Genomic DNA, 20,000 nt, shown 5'->3' on the forward strand with positions numbered 1-20,000 from the left:
ACTATTACTGTGCATAATTATTAGGCAACTTAACAAAAAATATATATATACCCATTTCAATTATTTATTTTTACCAGTGAAACCAATATAACATCTCAACATTCACAAATATACATTTCTGACATTCAAAAACAAAACAAAAACAAATCAGTGACCAATATAGCCACCTTTCTTTGCAAGGACACTCAAAAGCCTGCCATCCATGGATTCTGTCATGTTTTGATCTGTTCACCATCAACATTGCGTGCAGCAGCAACCACAGCCTCCCAGACACTGTTCAGAGAGGTGTACTGTTTTCCCTCCTTGTAAATCTCACATTTGATGATGGACCACAGGTTCTCAATGGGGTTCAGATCAGGTGAACAAGGAGGCCATGTCATTAGTTTTTCTTCTTTTATATCCTTTCTTGCCAGCCACGCTGTGGAGTACTTGGACGCGTGTGATGGAGCATTGTCCTGCATGAAAATCATGTTTTTCTTGAAGGATGCAGACTTCTTCCTGTACCACTGCTTGAAGAAGGTGTCTTCCAGAAACTGGCAGTAGGACTGGGAGTTGAGCTTGACTCCATCCTCAACCCGAAAAGGCCCCACAAGCTCATCTTTGATGATACCAGCCCAAACCAGTACTCCACCTCCACCTTGCTGGCGTCTGAGTCGGACTGGAGCTCTCTGCCCTTTACCAATCCAGCCACGGGCCCATCCATCTGGCCCATCAAGACTCACTCTCATTTCATCAGTCCATAAAACCTTCGAAAAATCAGTCTTGAGATATTTCTTGGCCCAGTCTTGACGTTTCAGCTTGTGTGTCTTGTTCAGTGGTGGTCGTCTTTCAGCCTTTCTTACCTTGGCCATGTCTCTGGGTATTGCACACCTTGTGCTTTTGGGCACCCCAGTGATGTTGCAGCTCTGAAATATGGCCAAACTGGTGGCAAGTGGCATCTTGGCAGCTGCAAGCTTGACTTTTCTCAGTTCATGGGCAGTTATTTTGCGCCGTTTTTCCACACGCTTCTTGCGACCCTGTTGACTATTTTGAATGAAACGCTTGATTGTTCGATGATCACGCTTCAGAAGCTTTGCAATTTTAAGAGTGCTGCATCCCTCTGCAAGATATCTCACTATTTTTGACTTTTCTGAGCCTGTCAAGTCCTTCTTTTGACCCATTTTGCCAAAGGAAAGGAAGTTGCCTAATAATTATGCACACCTGATATAGGGTGTTGATGTCATTAGACCACACCCCTTCTCATTACAGAGATGCCCATCACCTAATATGCTTAATTTATAGTAGGCTTTCGAGCCTATACAGCTTGGAGTAAGACAACATGCATAAAGAGGATGATGTGGTCAAAATACTCATTTGCCTAATAATTCTGCACTCCCTGTATATACCTTGTATAGCGCTTTTCTCTCTGAGGACTCCAAGTATTGGAGATGGCATTGGCCGGGAATCGAACCCGGGTCAGCTGCTTGGAAGGCAGCTATGCTCGCCACTGCACCACCAACGCAAAAGTAGAATGTCCCCAGTGCTGCAAGGCTAACCCATAAGCCTCTGTTAGCTAAGGCCTGCCCCTGCTGAGCGGGGTAAATCACTTATGTCCACTCAAAGGGCCTTCAGAAGAAATCCAAACTTATCCTAAACTACAATCTATAACACTCCTATAATAAAACACACCGAAATAACAAAGAGGGGTACAGTGGTCCCCAAATTAGAAACACAATGGAGCTAAATATTCCATTCACCCTTAGGCCTCATTCACACGGGGGGTATGAATCCGTACCCCATGGGAGGACCGTGTTTACCGGAATGGGGATGCACAGGTGTTCCCAGCATGCCGTGTAGGCAGTCCCATTGCTGTCAACTGGGGTGCAGTGACTGTACCCAATGTGACATCTGTGTGGGTGCCGGTGCACGGCCCCCGAACGCACCTAGGGTGCGTCCGCACAACTGCACCCACATGGATGTCCTTTTTGGGGTTAATGCAGCCCCCACACAGGGTACAGATTCATACACCCCGTGTGAGTGAGGCCTTGGACTTCCCATGAAGGACCTCACTGGCGGGAAGAGTTCTCATTTCTCCAGCAGAGAAAGCCTAAAGAAAGCTGGAAAGACTTCTCTGATCTCTGAAGACAAAAAGAGTTCCAACCTCCACTTATAGCCGGTCCAACACACGCCTAAAAAACATACCGGCCTTCAACCTCCTCTTATAGCCGGTCCAACACACACCTCAAAAACAAACATACCGGCGTCCAACCTTCCCTTATAGCCAGTCCAACACACACCTCAAAAACATACCGGCCTCCAACCTTTCCTTATAGCCGGTCCAACACACACCTCAAAAACATACCGGCCTCCAACCACCTCCTTATAGCCGGTCCAACACACCTCAAAAACATACCGGCCTTCAACCTCCTCTTATAGCCGGTCCAACACATGCCTAAAAAACATACCGGCCTTCAACCTCCTCTTATAGCCGGTCCAACACACACCTCAAAAACAAACATACCGGCGTCCAACCTTCCCTTATAGCCAGTCCAACACACACCTCAAAAACATACCGGCCTCCAACCTTTCCTTTATAGCCGGTCCAACACACACCTCAAAAACATACCGGCCTCCAACCTTTCCTTATAGCCGGTCCAACACACACCTCAAAAACATACCGGCCTTCAACCTCCTCTTATAGCCGGTTCAACACTCGCCTTAAAAACCTACAAAAAAGGCCTACAAACTTCACAACATAATCAATTACTTTATGTCGATTGACAATACATAGATCAAACATATCACCTGTAAAAACGTGCTTGAGATGTTGGTGGTAAACAGCCTGCTAGGCCCGGGGAACCAAACCAAGTCCTCCAAAAGCTGCCTCATATCCAAAAGTTGCCAAGAGTGTAAATGTAGACATTATGCTTTAAGGTTAATTAAAAATATCACATTCTAAAGGGAAAGGTAGAACAAGGGGAGGAGGAGTATGTAAGAGGCAGAGAGGGAGGAAAGTAGGGGGGATGGAAGGTTCCGGGTAAGGAAGGGGTGTGGGGGTTCCCCCCAACCCTCACTCCCTTCTTCCTCCAACCTTCCCTTCTCCCCCCTTTCCTCCCTCTCTCCCTCTTCCATACTCCCCCTTTGTTCTACCTTTCCCTTTAGAATGTTATATTTTTGATTAACCTTAAAGCGTAATGTCTACATTTACACTCTTGGCAACTTTTGGATATGAGGCAGTTTTTGTAGGGCTTGGTTCGGTTCCCCTTGGGCCTAGCAGGCTGTTTACCACCAACATCTCAGACACTTTTTTTTTTTTTACAGGTGATTGTTTGGGCAATGTATTGTCGGGCAATGTATTGTCGGGCAATGTATTGTCGAACCTTTAAAGCTTCTGCAGAAAGGTAAATAGAGGGTTGATGGGAAGACCCTCTGGTTACTGGAGTGGCAGCCGCCACCAGTGTAGGGACCTGTGTTGGTACAGCCGTACCTGGTCCCTGGGAGGGTCCCTAAAACTTTTTGTTGAGTCTTCTTCTAGGAACAGCCAATTGTCTTGTTTGTCCAAATAAATTGATAGTTGGTGATTCAGAAACTGCTTATGAGAATCTTTTAAGAGATTGATGACGTAGTGGATTCCTCTCATGATGGCTTGAAATGAAGATCCTCTCCCTCATATTCACTAACAAATCGTCCTCTTCTCATCACCTAGTTTAACTTTTCTTCCAACATTTTGGCCATCTTCATTCCCAAGAAAGCTGCACCCCTCCCATTTAAGTGCAATCCTTCACTACTATAAAGATGGTTACGGCCTGAAAAGTCAGCCCAGTTGGCCATGAAGCCAAACCCCTCCTCCCTGCACCAGTTCCTCAGCCACTTGTTAAGTACCATAAGCTCTTGCTGTCTCTGTGGTGTGGCTCGAGGTACAGGCAGTATTTCAGAAAATATTGCATTGGGGGACCTTCTCTTCAATATGGCCCCCAAGTCCCTGAAATCATTTTGTAGGGCGCTCCATCTTTCTCTAACTTTGTCATTGGTACCGATATATACCATGACAGCTGGGTCCTCTCCAGCACCATCCAATAATTTGTCCATGCAATCTGCAATGTTCCGAACCCGAGCGCCCGGGAAAGAACATACTGTTTGGCGATAATGGTCTTTGTGACAGATTGCCCTCTGTATTCTTCCAATAACTGAATCCCCTACCACTAGTATGTGTCTATCCTTTCTGGTAACCTTGCCCCCATCTTCGTCACATGCTGGGGGAGTCTCTGTGTAAACGTCACATGCTGATGAATTCTTTATGCGATTATCACATTCTTGAGGGGTCTCATTGTGAACGTCGCATTCTGCCGTAGTCTCGTTGTGAACGTCGCATTCTGCCGTAGTCTCGTTGTGAACGTCACATTCTGCCGTAGTCTCGTTGTGAACGTCACATTCTGCCGTAGTCTCGTTGTGAACGTCACATTTTCCCGTAGTCTCTTTGTGAACGTCACATTCTGCCGTAGTCTCGTTGTGAACGTCACATTCTGCCGTAGTCTCGTTGTGAACGTCACATTCTGCCGTAGTCTCGTTGTGAACGTCACATTCTGCCGTAGTCTCGTTGTGAACGTCACATTCTGCCGTAGTCTCGTTGTGAACGTCACATTCTGCCGTAGTCTCGTTGTGAACGTCACATTCTGCCGTAGCCTCGGTGTGAACGTCACATTCTGCCGTAGCCTCGGTGTGAACGTCACATTCTGCCGTAGTCTCGTTGTGAACGTCACATTCTGCCGTAGTCTCGTTGTGAACGTCACATTCTGCCGTAGTCTCGGTGTGAACGTCACATTCTGCCGTAGCCTCGGTGTGAACGTCACATTCTGCCGTAGCCTCGTTGTGAACGTCACATTCTGCCGTAGCCTCGTTGTGAACGTCACATTCTGCCGTAGCCTCGTTGTGAACGTCACATTCTGCCGTAGCCTCGTTGTGAACGTCACATTCTGCCGTAGCCTCGGTGTGAACGTCACATTCTGCCGTAGCCTCGGTGTGAACGTCACATTCTTCCGTAGCCTCGGTGTGAACGTCACATTCTTCCGTAGCCTCGGTGTGAACGTCACATTCTGCCGTAGCCTCGGTGTGAACGTCACATTCTGCCGTAGCCTCGGTGTGAACGTCACATTCTGCCGTAGCCTTGGTGTGAACGTCACATTCTGCCGTAGCCTTGGTGTGAACGTCACATGCTGCCGTAGCCTCGGTGTGAACGTCACATGCTGGTGAAGCCTCAATGTAGCGTTCATATTCTGTCTCGCTCACTGGGGCAGTCCTGCCTTGTGAGCTGTCTCTGCAGTAAATACTGCGTACATCTGCAATAAAGAAAGAAGAATCAGGTTTAGCACTTTCACCTACATTATATATATTTTTATACAACATCAAATTATACAGAGAAAAGTTCAAAATTCCAATGCCAGGGACAATAAATAAACCCAACATGACCGGGACACAGGGATCACTAATGGTGGCCTTCCTATAAAAATTCTAGTTGCCTGGCAGTTATGCCGACCCACTAAAATTAATGGTTTAAGAAAGGGAACTGATTCTTAATTTCAATGCGTGGGGGAGTAATCTGCAGGGCTTCTGTTTCTTATTATTAAACCCCCCCTCACCCTCCCTGTACGTGTCTCCATCATACGCTACTAGCTGCAGCTCTCCCTGTGTCTCCCCCCCCCCCCCCCCCCCCCCCCCTCACCCTCCCTGTACATGTCTCCATCATACGCTACTATCTGCAGCTCTCCCTATGTCTCCTCCCCCCCCTCACCCTCCCTGTACATGTCTCCATCATACGCTACTATCTGCAGCTCTCCCTGTGTCTCCTCCCCCTCCCCCTCTTTGCATGTCATCTCTCACTATCCCTGATCTGTTCATCCTCTCTGTCACATAAAAAGCTGCATCCTAGTGCCTGTGCTCTATAGACAAAAAAACATTTCTACTTATATTGCAATGTATCCATCTTGACCTCGGTTTAATCTTCAACTGCCATAATGCCACACATGTGATCCGGTATGACAGTTTGAGTGCACAATAAATGTGACAGTTGGCATTCCCAGCATGCCGGGAATAGAAATGTTTTTTGAAACTGTTAATTCTATGGGTTTCCTTCCACTAGAAACCGGTTCTTTTTTAAATAACACACAGGCACTAGGATGCAGCTTTGTATCTGACAGAGGGGAGGATATAAAGATCACATAGAGGCTTAACAATCACTTTAATATCTCCTTCTGTTCTAAAATTCTATGAAAAGGAGTCATTTTGGGGTGAAGGAGCCTTCGATCGATGAGTGGAGGTGACTTATCCAGAGTACATTTTGTATCGATCACTAAACATAGTACTTACCAATCTCGGTGTCTGTATCCCGGTGATGTCCATTGGCTTTACAGCCGGACCCGAAACATCCAACAACAGCTCTGAAACATCCGCGTACAAACGCCCGGGTCTTCTTCATTTTGGAGGGCTTTTTGGGGGTATCTGCAGGCTGGTCACTGATACCTCCTTCCATAGCTGCCCTTCCTTTGCTGGCTTTCTCTTTGGTGTTTTTCAGAGAAAAAAGCTTTTTACATTTAAATTGTCTCATTATTAAGAAATAAAGAAACACTCTTTAAATGCACAAGAATAGAAATCGCAATGAAATCTAATCAAATCGCAAGAAAAATCTCAGGAGAGATTAGAAACACGTCTTCACTGGTCAGTGAACACTCAACGACTGCTGTCTTCCCTCCGCACCGCCTTATATTGGCTCAGGTCAGGCTCATGCTGTGACATCACAAAGACCTTTTTGCTGTGACATCACAATGACCTTTTTTTTTTTTTTTTTTTTTTTAAATCTCATGTTGACTCGGCAAAAAAAATAACTGCCAATTTTTCTTAAAGGAGCCACGTCCTTATTTTTGAACTTTGTGAATTCAGCTTGTAGGATCAGTATACGGATCTAATAGGGGTACGGCTCCTTTAAGATGTTATTGTGAATGAGATTTAACCCTTTCAGTCCCATGGCTGAAATAAAGATCTCTATTCTTATGATAACATCTTTTCATTTCTTTTTATTTTCTTGTTATTACACCCCAATTATTTCTCTATTTTTAACCCTTTCACTACAAAATCATATCTATTTTATTTTTTATTTTTAACCCTTTAACTGCCAAACCAATAGTTCCCCCCCATTTGATACATTATAAATAAAGAAAATCCTGTTTATTTTTAGTGTTGGATGGAGTGGAGAGGGATTATTAGAACCTGTCAGGCTTTTTCCTTTAAAAATAAATTGTCCGTTTTTTTTTTTTTGCCGAGTTATCATGAGTTGTTGTTTTTTTAAATCTCTTGATGACTCAAAAATAGAAGACGATTTTTCTTAACCACTTGCTTACCGGGCACTTAAACCCCCCCCCCCCCCCCCCCCCCCTCCTGTTCAGACCAATTTTCAGCTTTCTCACTCTTTGAATGACAATTGCGCGGTCATACAACGCTGTACCCAAATGACATTTTTATCATTTTTTTTTCCACAAATAGAACTTTCTTTTGGTGAAATTTGATCACGTCTGCGGTTTTTATTTTTTGTTAAAGACCGATTTAAAAAAAAAAAAGAAAAAAAATACAAAACCGTTTTATATTTAGTGGGAATGCTTCAGCAGTCCCACAATTGTTATTCGTTTTTTTATTTATCTTTAATTTTGACTAAAATTTTATTACGTACATTTTTTGGCTCTGCGTAACTTCTGCATACTTTCAGCTATTAAAACCATTCAACTTTTAAAATGTTCAGCTTTCAGCTAATGATGGGACTTCTTCAACTTTTTTTCCCTACTATTTATACTTTTTTTTTAAATATTAAGCTTTTTTTTAGCACTTTTTTTTTTAACATTGAAGTCAATGAGAGCATGTGACAGTTTTTGATGGGGCAGTTTTTAATGGGGAGGCAATAGAATGGGGCACTTTTTCATGGGGCACTTTTTGATGGGGCCAATAGGATGGGGCACTTTTTGATGGGGCCAATAGGATGGGGCACTTTTTGATGGGGCCAATAGGATGGGGCACTTTTTGATGGGGCCAATAGGATGGGGCACTTTTTGATGGGCCCAATAGGATGGGGCACTTTTTGATGGGGCCAATAGGATGGGGCACTTTTTGATGGGGCCAATAGGATGGGGCACTTTTTGATGGGGCCAATAGGATGGGGCACTTTTTGATGGGGCCAATAGGATGGGGCACTTTTTGATGGGGCCAATAGGATGGGGCACTTTTTGATGGGGCCAATAGGATGGGGCACTTTTTGATGGGGCCAATAGGATGGGGCACTTTTTGATTGGGCCAATAGGATGGGGCACTTTTTGATTGGCCCAATAGGATGGGGCACTTTTTGATTGGCCCAATAGGATGGGGCAGTTTTTATGGGGGCAATAGGATGGGGACGTTTTTGATAAGGTAATAGGATGGGGTTTTTGATGGGGGCAGTTTTTGATGGGGGCAATAGGATGGGGCCGTTTTTAATGGGGGGCAATAGGATGGGGGTTTTGATGGGGCAGTTTTTGATGAGGCAATAGGATGGGGGCAATTTTAATGGTGCTGTTTTTGTTGGGCCAGTATTTGATGGGGGCAATGTTTGATGGGGCAATGTTTGATGGTAGTTTGGTGATAATGTGATGGGAGAAATTTTGATGGGGGCAGTTTTGATGGTAGACATTTTATGGGGCAATTTTATGGTGCAGCTCCTGCAAAAGGTAATTACTTTTAAAAAGATGCTAATTGGTGGGAATGCTGATTCTCACTTCGACGTTTTCTTACGTATTTAAGCTATTCATCCAGTTAGCTTTAGCAATTCAGCTATTCAGCTTTCCCACGTATTTTCTGCAGGAAATGCATTTTCTAGTTCTACAAATGAAATCCAAAAAACAACCAAAGTGATGCAGTGAAAATGAAGTGAACAGGAAAAAGGTGGCCGACATGTTTCCCATTGTGCGATTCTTGTAGCTAAGAGTAAGCACCACATGATGTGAAACATGTCGGCACCTTTTTCTTTGTTCTTTTTCCTGCATCGCTTTGGTTGTTTGTTGGATTTCATTTGTACAATAAAGACATCGTTTTAAGGAGTGCGGCAGTCCAGGATCTTCTTCTATCCCGTGTCACTGGTGAGTGTCGGGGGTTCTGAGGATGTCAGTGATGGGTGTGGGGGGTGGAGTTTGTAGATCTTGGGGTGTGATTGGGATGTATTGGGGGTGTCCCGAGCGTGTATTGGGGGGGCTGGTAAGTGTGGGGTGTCAGGTGGAGGGATCAGAAGTCGCTTTGTGCTGGAATAATGCCGATCATTTCTCCTCCTGACAGATGTCTGTGCGGTACGGTCGCCCCGGTGTGAAGAAAACCACCAATAGGAAGAGGACACAAGTGCGGCAGGCGTGGGATGTGAGTGTTTTGGGGGACCCCCCCCCCGGGATCCGGGGCTGCAGGATGTACAGTGTAGAATTACTGACTTCCAGAGAATAATTTCCCGTTCTGTGATATCTGAAGAATTGATAATCTCTTCCTTTTTAAAGCAGGGGGTCTCCAAACTGCGGCCCTGGGGCTGAATGTGGCCCTTTGCGTGCCTTAATGGCGGCCCATAGGCCACTATTCCATCCAACTCCAATGGGGCATAATTCTTGTTGCTGACAACAATGGGGCACTACCCCTCCAACTGACACCATCAATTCTTTCATTGACACCAACAATGGGGCACTAGTCCTCCCACTGACACCAAAGATATGGTATTATTTACCCCCACTGGACATTCTCTACTCCCAGCGGCCCTAGTCTGCCCCCCCCCCCCTAAAGTCTGAAGGACCGTAAACTGGCCCTTTGTTTATAAAGTTTGGACACCCCCCTGCTTTAAAGGATAACTAAACCCAACGCACAGAAATGTAAAATGTTGCAGCTTACTTTCCTTAGCTATGGTGGCTGCATTTGTTTTCTCCCCCCCCCCCCCCCCAAGCTAATAACCTTTACAGCAAATGCAGAAAATACGAGCTGATCCTGCCAGAAATTAGGTGTCCTGGTCCCTTCCTGTGTTGAACAATATTTCTTCCTGGTTGTCCAATGTAAACTTCCGATTCTTGAGCACCGAGAGCAGAGAAATAGCCGACAGGAAAGGCTTGGGGGGTTATTTACGAAAGGAAAATCCACTTTGCACTACAAGTGCAAACTACTTGGAAGTGCAGTCTCTGTAGATCTGAGGGAAGCGCAGTCTCTGTAGATCTGAGGGAAGTGCAGTCTCTGTAGATCTGAGGGGAGTGCGGTCTCTGTAGGTCTGAGGGAAGTGCAGTCTCTGTAGATCTGAGGGAAGTGCAGTCTCTGTAGGTCTGAGGGAAGTGCAGTCTCTGTAGATCTGAGGGAAGTGCAGTCTCTGTAGGTCTGAGGGAAGTGCAGTCTCTGTAGGTCTGAGGGAAGTGCAGTCTCTGTAGGTCTGAGGGAAGCGCAGTCTCTGTAGGTCTGAGGGAAGCGCAGTCTCTGTAGGTCTGAGGGAAGCGCAGTCTCTGTAGGTCTGAGGGGAGTGCAGTCTCTGTAGGTCTGAGGGGAGTGCAGTCTCTGTAGGTCTGAGGGGAGTGCAGTCTCTGTAGGTCTGAGGGGAGTGCAGTCTCTGTAGGTCTGAGGGAAGTGCAGTCTCTGTAGATCTGAGGGAAGTGCAGTCTCTGTAGGTCTGAGGGAAGTGCAGTCTCTGTAGATGTGAGGGAAGTGCAGTCTCTGTAGGTCTGAGGGGGACATGCAAGGAAAAGAAAAAAACAGCATTTTAATTTGCACATTATTGGATGATAAAATCAGCAGAGCTTCCCTCTCATTTCAGATCTTCCCCTCAGATTTACAGCGACTGCACTTCCAAGTGCACTTTTCACTTGTAGTGCAAAGTGGATTTTCCTTTTTGTAAATAACCCCCCTTGTGTTCTCACACACAGCATCTCTGCCCCCCCCCCCACCTTCTGCTGTCCATTCACAGAAGGCTTTGTAAAATCTGCTGTTAAAAACTATTAAAGGGGTTGTAAAGGTAAAAAAAAAATCCTAAATAGCTTCCTTTCCCTTAGTGCAGTCCTCCTTCACTTACCTCATCCTTCCATTTTGCTTTTAAATGTCCTTATTTCTTCTGAGAAATCCTCACTTCCTGTTCTTCTGTCTGTAACTCCACACAGTAATGTGAGGCCTTCTCCCTGGTGTGGAGAGGTTCTTGAGGGGGGAGGGGGCGAGCAGGAGAGTCAGGACACCCACTAACACACAGCTACTTTATCTATCTTCAAAGTAGAGAGCGTCCTGACTCTCCTGCTCGCCCCTCCCCCCTCAAGAGGCTTTCTCCACACCAGGGAGAAAGCCTTGCATTACTGTGTGGAGTTACAGACAGAAGAACAGGAAGTGAGGATTTCTCAGAAGAAATAAGGACATTTAAAAGCAAAATGGAAGGATGAGGTAAGTGAAGGAGGACTGCACTAAGGTAAAGGAAGCTATTTAGGGATTTTTTTTTTTTTTTTTTACCTTTACAACCCCTTTAATTGAAGAGATAAGTCCACAAGGTGGCGTGCACCTCGTTGGATCCAGTCCATAGTTATCCAGAAAGTTTTACAAAGCGGCTGAATTTTTGGGGGTTTCCGTTTTTTAATCTTCGCTTTGCCCTGCATTGCTTTACCCATGCAGAGCACAGCAACAGGTTTTCTTATTGCAGGCTTGCCCGGGCATCAATGCTTGCCTGTTCTATTCAGAAAGGGGGGGGGGCCTTGTATTGGTTGCCTGTTGCTGTAGTTGTAACTAACACAGGACTGTGGACTCCCCTGATTGGCCCAGAACGGTCACAAGGGTGAGTCACATGTTCCTCCATACCTGGAAGTACCAGCTAGGTTAACCACTTAAGACCCGGACCATTATGCAGGTAAAGGACCTGGCCCCTTTTTTGCTATTCGGCACTGCGACGCTTTAACTGACAATTGCGTGGTCTTGCGACGTGGCTCCCAAACAAAATCGGCGTCCTTTTTTCCCCACAAATAGAGCTTTCTTTTGGTGGTATTTGATCACCTCTGCGATTTTTATATTTTGCGCTATAAACAAAAATAGAGCGACAATTTTGAAAAAAAATTAATACTTTTTGCTATAATAAATATCCCCAAAAAGATATAAAAATAAAAAGTTTTCCTGGTAAAAAAAATCGCAATAAGCGTTTATCGGTTGGTTTGCGCAAAATTTAAAGCGTTTACAAAATAGGGGATAGTTTTATTGTATTTTTATAAAATTTTTTTTTTTTTTTACTACGAATGGCGGCGATCAGCGTGTTTTTTTTTTCGTGACTGTGACCTTATGACAGACTCAACAGACACTTTTGACACATTTTTGGGACCATTGTCAATTTCACAGCGAAAAGTGCTATAAAAATGCACCGATTACTGTGAAAATGACAATTTCAGTTTAGGAGTTAACCACTAGGGGGCGCTGAAGGGGTTAAGTGTGACCTCATATGTGTTTCTAACTGTAGGGGGCGGGGCTGGACGTGTGACGTCAGTGATCGTCTTTCCCTATATCAGGCAACAGACGATCACTGACACTGCCACTGTGAAGAACGGGGAAGGTGTGTTTACACTCGCCTCTCCCCGTTCTTCAGCTACTGTGACCGATCGCAGGACACCGGCGGCGATCGGGTCCCGCAGGCGCGGCCACAGAGTTTTGTGACCCCCTGGCTGGGCTCTTAAAGAGACGCGTATAGGTACGTGCTTGTGTCCAGCCGTGCCATTCTGCCGACGTATATCGGCGTGAAGGGAAGGGGTCCTTAAGTGGTTAAGACTTTCCTCCAATGGGATACAAAACTTGTGAAAATGCTGAGACTTCCCCACCGCTCCCATCTGTGTTATTCCCCTCCCCCCTCCCCCCTCCGTCCGTGCTATTCCCCTCCCCCTCCCCCCTCCGTCCATACACTCAGTATATGCAGGATATGTATGTCATCAATGACCCTTCACTCTGCTGTGTTTTTAGAGCTCCGTTCAAGATCTCAATGTACACCGGGCCACCCCAGAGGAGCTGGTGAGTGATTGTAGTCCTCTTCACAGGATTTGTGTGATTTTATGTGAGCTGAGATCTATTATTATTATTATTATTATTATTATTATTATCACATATCAAGTTTAAAGTGGTGTTCCCCCACACATCCTATAGCTGCTGACTTTTAATATTCGGACACTTACCTGTCCAGGGGTCCAGCGATGTCGGCACCCGCAACCAATGTTTCCCCTCGGGTGCTTCCGCCGCCATAGCCTGTAAGGGAAACCAGCAGTGAAGCCTTGCGGCTTTACAGCCGATTCCCTACTGCGTATGTGTGAAGGGCGCTGCGCTTTCTGAATGGTTCGGCGGCGGGGGAAGGAGGAGGGGGGGCCAGAATTAGGACATACCACATCGCGCCAAGGTCCCCTGGCAGTGGGGACACATACCTGTCATACTAGGGGGCGATAGATCGGTTAAAGGGGTTGTAAAGGTTCAGGGTTTACACAAACATGTTATACTTACCTCTGCAGTTGATTATGCACAGAGTGGCCACGATCCTCCTCTTCTGGGGTCCCTCAGCGGCGCTCCTCCTATTCTCGAGTGTCCCGTCAGCGAAGCGCTCTCCTACGGGACACCCGTGTGGGCGCGTTCCGTGTCCTGCTGCTGCGTCTGTTGGCACAGACAGCTGGACTCGGCACCGCCCCCCTGGAATCGATTGACAGCAGCGGGAGCCAATGGCTGTTATCAATCTATCCAATCGGGACTCGAGACACCGGCCGGAGCTGCTGTGCTCCTTCCCGTTGTGGGAATTATGGGGCTCAGTTAAGTATAAGGGGGGCTCTGCTGCAGTAAAGAAGGTTTTTCACCTTAATGCATAGAATGCATTAAGGGGAACAATTCTGAGGGTTTACAACCCCTTTAACCACTTAAGACCCGGACCATTACGCAGGTAAAGGACCCGGACAGTTTTTGCGATTCGGCACTGCGTCGCTTTAACAGACAATTGCGCGGTCGTGCGACGTGGCTCCCAAACAAAATTGGCGTCCTTTTTTCCCCACAAATAGAGCTTTCTTTTGGTGGTATTTAATCACCTCTGCGGTTTTTATTTTTTGCGCTATAAACAAAAATAGAGCGACAATTTTGGGAAAAAAAAAACAATTTTACTTTTTGCTATAATAAATATCCCCCAAAAATATATAAAAAAAAAACGTTTTCCTCAGTTTAGGCCGATACTTTTTACCAAAAATATGTAGAAGAATACGTATCGCAATAAGCGTTTATCGGTTGGTTTGCGCAAAATTTATAGCGTTTACAAAATAGGGGATAGTTTTATGGCATTTTTTTTTATATATATATTTTTTTTTTTTTTTTACTACTAATGGCGGCGATCAGCGATTTTTTTTTTTTTTTTTTTTTTTTTTTTTTTTTTTCCCATGACTGCGACATTATGGCGGACACTTCGAAAAATTTTGACACATTTTTGAGACCATTGTCATTTTCACAGCAAAAAATATATTAATAGTATAAAAATGCACTGATTACTGTGAAAATGACAGTTGCAGTTTGGGAGTTAACCACAAGGGGGCGCTGTAGGGGTTAAGTGTGACCTCATATGTGTTTCTAACTGTAGGGGGGCGGGGCTGGACGTGTGACGTCATTGAGCGTGCTTCCCTATATCAGGGAATACACGATCAATGACGGCGCCACTGTGAAGAACGGGGAAGCTGTGTTTACACTCACCTCTCCCCGTTCTTCAGCTACGGGGACCGATCGCAGTCACAGAGCTTTGGACCGGGTTGCGGGCGCGCGCCCGTGACCCACGGCTGGGCACTTAAAGAGGACGTACAGGTACGTGCTTGTGCCCAGCCGTGCCATTCTGCCGACGTGTATGTGCAGGAGGCGGTACTTAAGTGGTTTTAATGTGTTCCCTCTGTGTGTGTTCTAACTGTGGGGGGGGGGGAATGGGACTGACTGGGGGAGGAAACCGATCACTGTTCCTAAGTACTAGGAACAGGAGATCTCTCTCTACTGACAGAACAGAGATCTGTCTGTTTACATTGACAGATCTCTGTTCTGTCTGTCAGGAGCGATCGCCCGGTGGGTATGGTGGGTGCCGGGCACGCGCAGCAGCTCCAACATCACGTGCGCGCCCCCTCTACCTTCTTAAAGAGCCGTACAGCGATTGGTGCAGGGGAGCCAACCAGCCAGTCTCTGTTCTGTCTCTGTCAGGAGCGATCGCGGGAGCCTGTCGGCCGCCGGGCACAATCAGCCGATCTTACGTCACGTGGCAGGCGGGCACGCGCCCCCTATACCTCTTAAAGCACCTGCCATACAGCTACTGCGATTTGCGCAGGGGAGCCAACCTATGGCGGCTGGTCGGCAAATGGTTAATCCCATGGCTAGATGTAAACAAACCCTGCCATTGGATGGGGGTAAGTACACATCCTGGAGAGGGTGGGTCAGTGTAGGTCAGGAAATGGAACAAAAAGGGGAAAATTCACCATTCCAAGATGATATGTTTTTTGTTTTTAATCCATTTTTATTGGTTTCTAGGCTCACAGACACGAGATCCACAAATCTAAAAACCAGCGGCTGGCGCAGTGGGAACTTCAGAAGAGATCCCTAAAGAAGAAGTGGAGGAAACAAAATGGAGGAGCTGCCGATCCGCTGGAGGAGAGGAGGCTGGCCCTGATGATGGAGGTATTGGAAGAGGATTTTCACAATATTAATAATACATTTATATTATACAGAGGAACCTCCGATTACGAGAATAATCCGTTCCAGGAGAATGCTCGTAATCCAAAGCACTTGCATATCAAAGCGAGTTTCCCCATAGAAGTCATTGGAAACTAAGATAATTCGTTCCATATTGACTTCAATGGCATGCAATACCGCATGTGGCCAGAGGTGGGGGGCGCCGGAGAGGCTCGGAACGGCTCTGATTGGCTCGGCTCCAGCGCCCCCGCACCTCTGGCCAAATGCGGTATTTCACACACAGCTTTGACTTGACTCGTTTCGCGAGACAACACTCGCAAACCGAGTCAGGATTAAAAAAAAAAAAATGCTTGTATTGCGGAATGCTCGTTAACCGCGTTACTCGCAATCCGAGGTTTCACTGTATCACAAAACACAACTTCATCTTCTCTACACAATGGGGGGGGGGGGTGATTTAATAAAACTGGAGAGTGCAAAATCTGGTGCAGCTCTGCATAGAAACCAATCGGCTTTTAGGATTTTAGCTTAAACCCCTCCCACTGACCGTACGGATATACACCCACCGGACACTTTATTAGGTACACCTGTTCAGTTGCTCGGTAACACAAATTGCTAATCTGCCAATCACACGGCAGCAGCTCAATGGGCCGGATTCAGGTAGCCGGGCGCATTGTTACGGCGGCGTAGCGTATCGTATTTACGCTACGCCGCCGTAAATCAGAGAGGCAAGTGCTGTATTCACAAAGCACTTGCCTCCTAAGTTACGGCGGCGTAGCGTAAATGGGGCCAGCGTAAGCGCGCCTAATTCAAATGAGGATGAGGGGGGGCGTGTTTTATGTAAATGGGTGGTGACCCGACGTGATTGACGTTTTTTTACAAACGGCGCATGAGCCGTCCGTGTACATATCCCAGTGTGCATTGCTCCAAAGTACGCCGCAAGGACGTATTGGTTTCAACGTGAGCGTAAATTACGTCCAGCCCTATTCGCGAACGACTTACGCAAACGACGTAAAAAAATTCAAAATTCAACGCGGGAAGACGTCCATACTTAACATTGCGTACGCCTCATAGAAGCAGGAGAAACGTTACGTCGGAAAAGCCTTACGCAAACTACGTAAAAAAAATTCCGCCGGGCGCACGTACGTTTGTGAATCGGCGTATCTAGGTAGTTTGCATATTCTACGCTGAAAACGACGGAAGCGCCACATAGCGGCCAGCGTAAATATGCACCCTAAGATACAACGGCGTAAGAGACTTACGCCAGTCGGATCTTAGCCTAATTTCGGCGTATCTTGCTTTCTGAATACAGAAAGAAGATACGCCGGTGCAGCTTTGAATTCACGCGGCGTATCTATAGATACGCCGGCGTAAATTCTTGCTGAATCCGGCCCAATGTATTTAGGCTTCTGGACGTGGTGAAGACGACTTGCTGAAGTTCAAACCGAGCATCAGAATGGGGAAAAAAGGGGATTTAAGTGACTTTGAACGTGGCATGGTTGTTGGTGGCAGACAGGCTGGTCTGAGTATTTCTGGGATTTTCACACACAACCATCTCTCGGGGTTTACAGAGAATGATGGGAAAAAGAGAAAATCTCCAGTGAGCGGCAGTTGTGTGGAGGAAAATGCCTTGTTGAGGTCAGAGGAGAATGGGCAGACTGGTTCCAGATGATAGAAAGGCAACAGTAACTCAAATAACCACTCGTTGCATCCAAGGTATGCAGAATACCATCTCTGAACGCACAACACATCGAACGTTGAAGCGGATGGGCTACAGCAGCAGAAGACCACACCGGGTGCCACTCTTGCCAGCTAAGAACAGGAAACTGAGGCTACAATTGGCACAGGATCACCAACATTGGACAATAGAAGATTGGAGAAAAGTTGCCTGGTCTGATGAGTCTGGATTTCAGCTGCGACATTCAGATGGGGGGGTCAGAATTTGGCACATGGATCCATCCTGCCTTGTATCACCGGGTCAGGCTGGTGGTGTATTGGTGGGGGTGTAATGGGGGGGGGGGATATTTTCTTGGCACACTTTGGGCCCCTTAGTAGCAACTGAGCATCGGTTACACACCACGGCCCCCCTGAGAATTGTTGGTGACCATGTCCATCCCTTTATGACTACAGTGTCCCCATCTTCTGATGGCTCCTCCCAGCAGGATAATGTCACCATGTCACAAAGATCCGATCATCTCACCACTGGACAATGAGGTCCCTGTCCTCCAATCATCTCACCACTGGACAATGAGGTCCCTGTCCTCCAATCATCTCACCACTGGACAATGAGGTCCCTGTCCTCCAATCATCTCACCACTGGACAATGAGGTCCCTGTCCTCCAATCATCTCACCACTGGACAATGAGGTCCCTGTCCTCCAATCATCTCACCACTGGACAATGAGGTCCCTGTCCTCCAATCATCTCACCACTGGACAATGAGGTCACTGTCCTCCAATCATCTCACCACTGGACAATGAGGTCACTGTCCTCCAATCATCTCACCACTGGACAATGAGGTCACTGTCCTCCAATCATCTCACCACTGGACAATGAGGTCACTGTCCTCCAATCATCTCACCACTGGACAATGAGGTCCCTGTCCTCCAATCATCTCACCACTGGACAATGAGGTCCCTGTCCTCCAATGGCCTCCACACTCACCACATCTCATCCAATAGATAGAGCATCATGGATGTGCAGCCCACAAATCTGCAGGAACTGTGTGATGTCATCATGTGACGTCACTATGGAGAAAAATCTCTGAGGAACTTTTCCTTTCAGTTGCTTGGTAACACAAATTGCTAATCTGCTAAACACCTTTATGTATATATTCCACCAAGAATGAAGGCCAAAGGGGGTCCAACCCGGGACTAGCAAGGCCAAGGGGGACCTAATAAAGTGTCCGGTGAGGGTGTGTGGATTAAAGTTTGGCATTAATGGGAAAAGGAATGTCAGGAAATGTATTTTCATGTGTTTCAGCGCAGCCCCTCCCTCAGATGCTAACACTGGACCACCAGGGAGTGCCCCCCGGTTGCCAAATGGAGCAAAAAAAAAAAAAAATACACAATCGATGCCAATCAGTGCCCACAAATGGGCACTGACTGGCAACATGGGCACTGAATGTAATAATGCCCAGCAATGCCATCAGTGCCACCCCTCAGTGTCCAGTGCCACCTCTTAGTGCCCATTTATGCCCAGTGCCCACCTATCTGTGCCACCCATAAGTACTCATCAGTGCCGCCTATGAGTGCCCATCGGTGCCGCCTATGAGTGCCCATCGGTGCCGCCTATGAGTGCCCATCGGTGCCGCCTATGAGTGCCCATCAGTGCCGCCTATGAGTGCCCATCAGTGCAGCCTATGAGTGCCCATCAGTGCAGCATACCAGCGCCGCCCATCAGTGCCACCTCATCGGTGCCGCCATATCAGTGCCCCTAATTGAAGAAGAAAACGTACTTATTTACAAAAAAAAAAAAAATTTCAAAAAACATTTTCAAAAATTTTGGTCGTTTTTTAGTTGTTGCGCAAAAGATAAAAATCGCAGAAGTGATCAAATACCATCAAAAGAAAGCTCTATTTGTGGGAACAAAATGATAAAAATTTCATTTGGGTACAGTGTAGCATGACCGCGCAATTATCATTCAAATTGCGACAGCGCTGAAAGCTAAAAATTGGATTGGGCAGGAAGGTGCGTAAGTGCCTGGTATGGAAGTGGTTAATTATATTATTATTACTAATAATAATAAAATATATATATAAAAAAAAAGAAAAAAAGAAAATTTTTTATATATATATATTCTATAAAGGGTCACTAAAGGGGGAAAAAAAAATATTCTTTAAAATAACAAACATGTTATACTTGCCTCCACTGTGCATTTCGTTTTGCACAGAGTGGCCCCCGATCCTCGTCTTCTGGGGTCCCTCGGCGGCTGTCTCTGGTCCTTCCCGCAAGAACTCAACACCTTCATGCGAGAGCTCACATGGTGATGAGTCCTAGCGGGCGCGCTCCCGTGATAGAGCGAGCCTCCATAACCGCTCACTGTATCACTCGGCCCCGCCCCTCGGCGCGCCGCATCACTGGATGTGATTGACAGCAGCGCCAGCCAATGGCTGCACTGCTCTCAATCCATCCGCTCTAGCCAATCAGCGGCCAGGCTGAGTGGCGAAGAGGATCTCGGGACCGAGCACGGGACTTTCGAGGGGTCAGGTAAGTAAAACGGGGGCTCGGGGGGGCCGGCTTTATCAAATGTTTTTTCACCTTTAATGCATAGATTGCATTAAGGTGAAAAAATGTTTTCCTTTACAACTCC

General features: G+C 46.5%; 1 protein-coding gene and 1 non-coding gene across 4 annotated transcripts in view; one reads left to right on the forward strand and one right to left on the reverse strand.

The window, feature by feature from the left end:
- Positions 1-1,429: 1,429 nt before the first annotated feature.
- TRNAG-UCC lies at positions 1,430-1,501 on the reverse strand. Its single transcript has one exon. It is a non-coding gene; the product is annotated as a tRNA-Gly (tRNA).
- Positions 1,502-9,297: 7,796 nt separating this feature from the next.
- LOC120928070 (spindle and centriole-associated protein 1-like) overlaps positions 9,298-20,000 on the forward strand; it is a 43,878-nt gene continuing 33,175 nt past the window's right edge. For all 3 annotated transcript variants that reach the window (XM_040339157.1, XM_040339159.1, XM_040339158.1), the window contains exons 1-3: positions 9,298-9,399; positions 12,973-13,020; positions 15,532-15,678. In XM_040339157.1, the coding sequence (XP_040195091.1) occupies positions 9,322-9,399; positions 12,973-13,020; positions 15,532-15,678 (273 nt within the window). In that variant the 5' untranslated portion in view covers positions 9,298-9,321. The remainder of the gene's footprint in view (positions 9,400-12,972; positions 13,021-15,531; positions 15,679-20,000) is intronic.

The sequence above is a fragment of the Rana temporaria genome, chromosome 2 (assembly GCF_905171775.1).
Source record: "Rana temporaria chromosome 2, aRanTem1.1, whole genome shotgun sequence".
Classification (NCBI taxonomy): Eukaryota; Metazoa; Chordata; class Amphibia; order Anura; family Ranidae; genus Rana; species Rana temporaria.